General features: G+C 41.1%; 1 protein-coding gene across 1 annotated transcript in view; it reads right to left on the bottom strand.

Annotated features, from left to right (window-relative positions):
- Nucleotides 1-1,412, bottom strand: part of LOC106813917 (putative all-trans-retinol 13,14-reductase) — a 17,273-nt gene extending 15,861 nt beyond the window's left edge. Inside the window, exons 1-2 of the mRNA XM_014818161.1 lie at nt 1,360-1,412; nt 650-769 (exon numbers count right to left, since the gene is read on the bottom strand). Of these exons, the coding sequence (XP_014673647.1) occupies nt 650-769; nt 1,360-1,408 (169 nt within the window). The 5' untranslated portion in view covers nt 1,409-1,412. The remainder of the gene's footprint in view (nt 1-649; nt 770-1,359) is intronic.

Below are 1,412 nucleotides of genomic sequence, written 5' to 3'. Positions count from 1 at the left end.
AGAAAAAAATGGAAATTCTTGCCATAGAGATTGTACACACCAAAAATTCAAATTCGTGTATATATATTTGCCCGAAAACAAGGTATTTGGTCGCTGACTGACAGTTGGGTTGGGACCGAAAGCACAGGGCTACCAAAAGACATAATTTTAAGTCATTTCGCTCTGAAACTTGTCTGAATGTAAACCATATCACTACCATGCCTATTGTCAACGGTTTTTAATGATTTTACTGAAATTTCCATGTTTGTAATATGTTTCAAATGACGTTTTCCGCATTTTTCCGTTTGGACAGAACATCTTGGGCCGTTTCAATGGGCATTTACACTGAAGTACGCTTACAGGTTGGAAGAGGCAGGGCTCCACATGACTCCACAGTGGCATTTACAGTAAGGTACACTTACAGGTTGGAAGAGGCAGGGCTCCACATGACTCCACAGTGGCATTTACACTGAGGTAAGCTTACAGGTTGGAAGAGGAAGGGCTCCACATGACTCCACAGTGGCATTCACACTGAGGTAAGCTTACAGGTTGGAAGAGGAAGGGCTCCACATGACTCCACAGTGGCATTCACACTGAGGTAAGCTTACAGGTTGGAAGAGGAAGGGCTCCACATGACTCCACAGTGGCATTTACACTAAGGTACGCTTACAGGACTTTGCTGCGATCTCTCGCGGCAGCAGATTCTGCAGGGTGTTGAAGACGCCCGCATCAGAGATGATGAGTGGAGCGAAGATATTGATGTCACCGCTACTCTTCTGCACCTTCACACCTGCACAGAAACAACCCCCGACTCAAATACATTAGTATTAGGCATTAGTCACGATGACATATCACAAACAGTGCACACCTGAACACAAAAGAATACAAGGATCACTGAGGCAAGTATTTGTTAATGAAGTCATTATGATATAATATATATATATATATACATATATATATATATATATATTATATTACACATGACACACACTTGAACACACTTGAGACAAGTTTCAGAAAACTATTAAAACAGACCAGTTAAAATATTACGGCTATCCTGTTACTCGTTGCTATTATTATATGTTAATATTTATCCTCATAACAATTGCATTTCCACAATAATAGCATTAATTATAACAATCATTACTACTAAAGTACTATAATAATCATATGACAATTACACTCGTGTATAGTCACCGTTGTGTGTGTGCATGGTGCAGGCACAAAGCGCACGTCACCTTAATATACCTAAATAAAATTCGGTAAGCGCCACCAGGCATGAAGCAGATAGGTAACACACCGTTTATATAGCTTAATATAAACGATGAGATAATGTATTAGCGATAGACGATACGTTAGTGACCGCAACATTTCGCTCACCGACGGCCTTGCCGCGCCGGACCAGCACCTCCTTGACCGGTGACCGCATCAAC

This window comes from Priapulus caudatus, unplaced genomic scaffold (assembly GCF_000485595.1).
Source record: "Priapulus caudatus unplaced genomic scaffold, Priapulus_caudatus-5.0.1 Scaffold844, whole genome shotgun sequence".
Lineage (NCBI taxonomy): Eukaryota > Metazoa > Priapulida > Priapulimorpha > Priapulimorphida > Priapulidae > Priapulus > Priapulus caudatus.
This window is presented reverse-complemented; position numbering and strand designations above follow the sequence as displayed.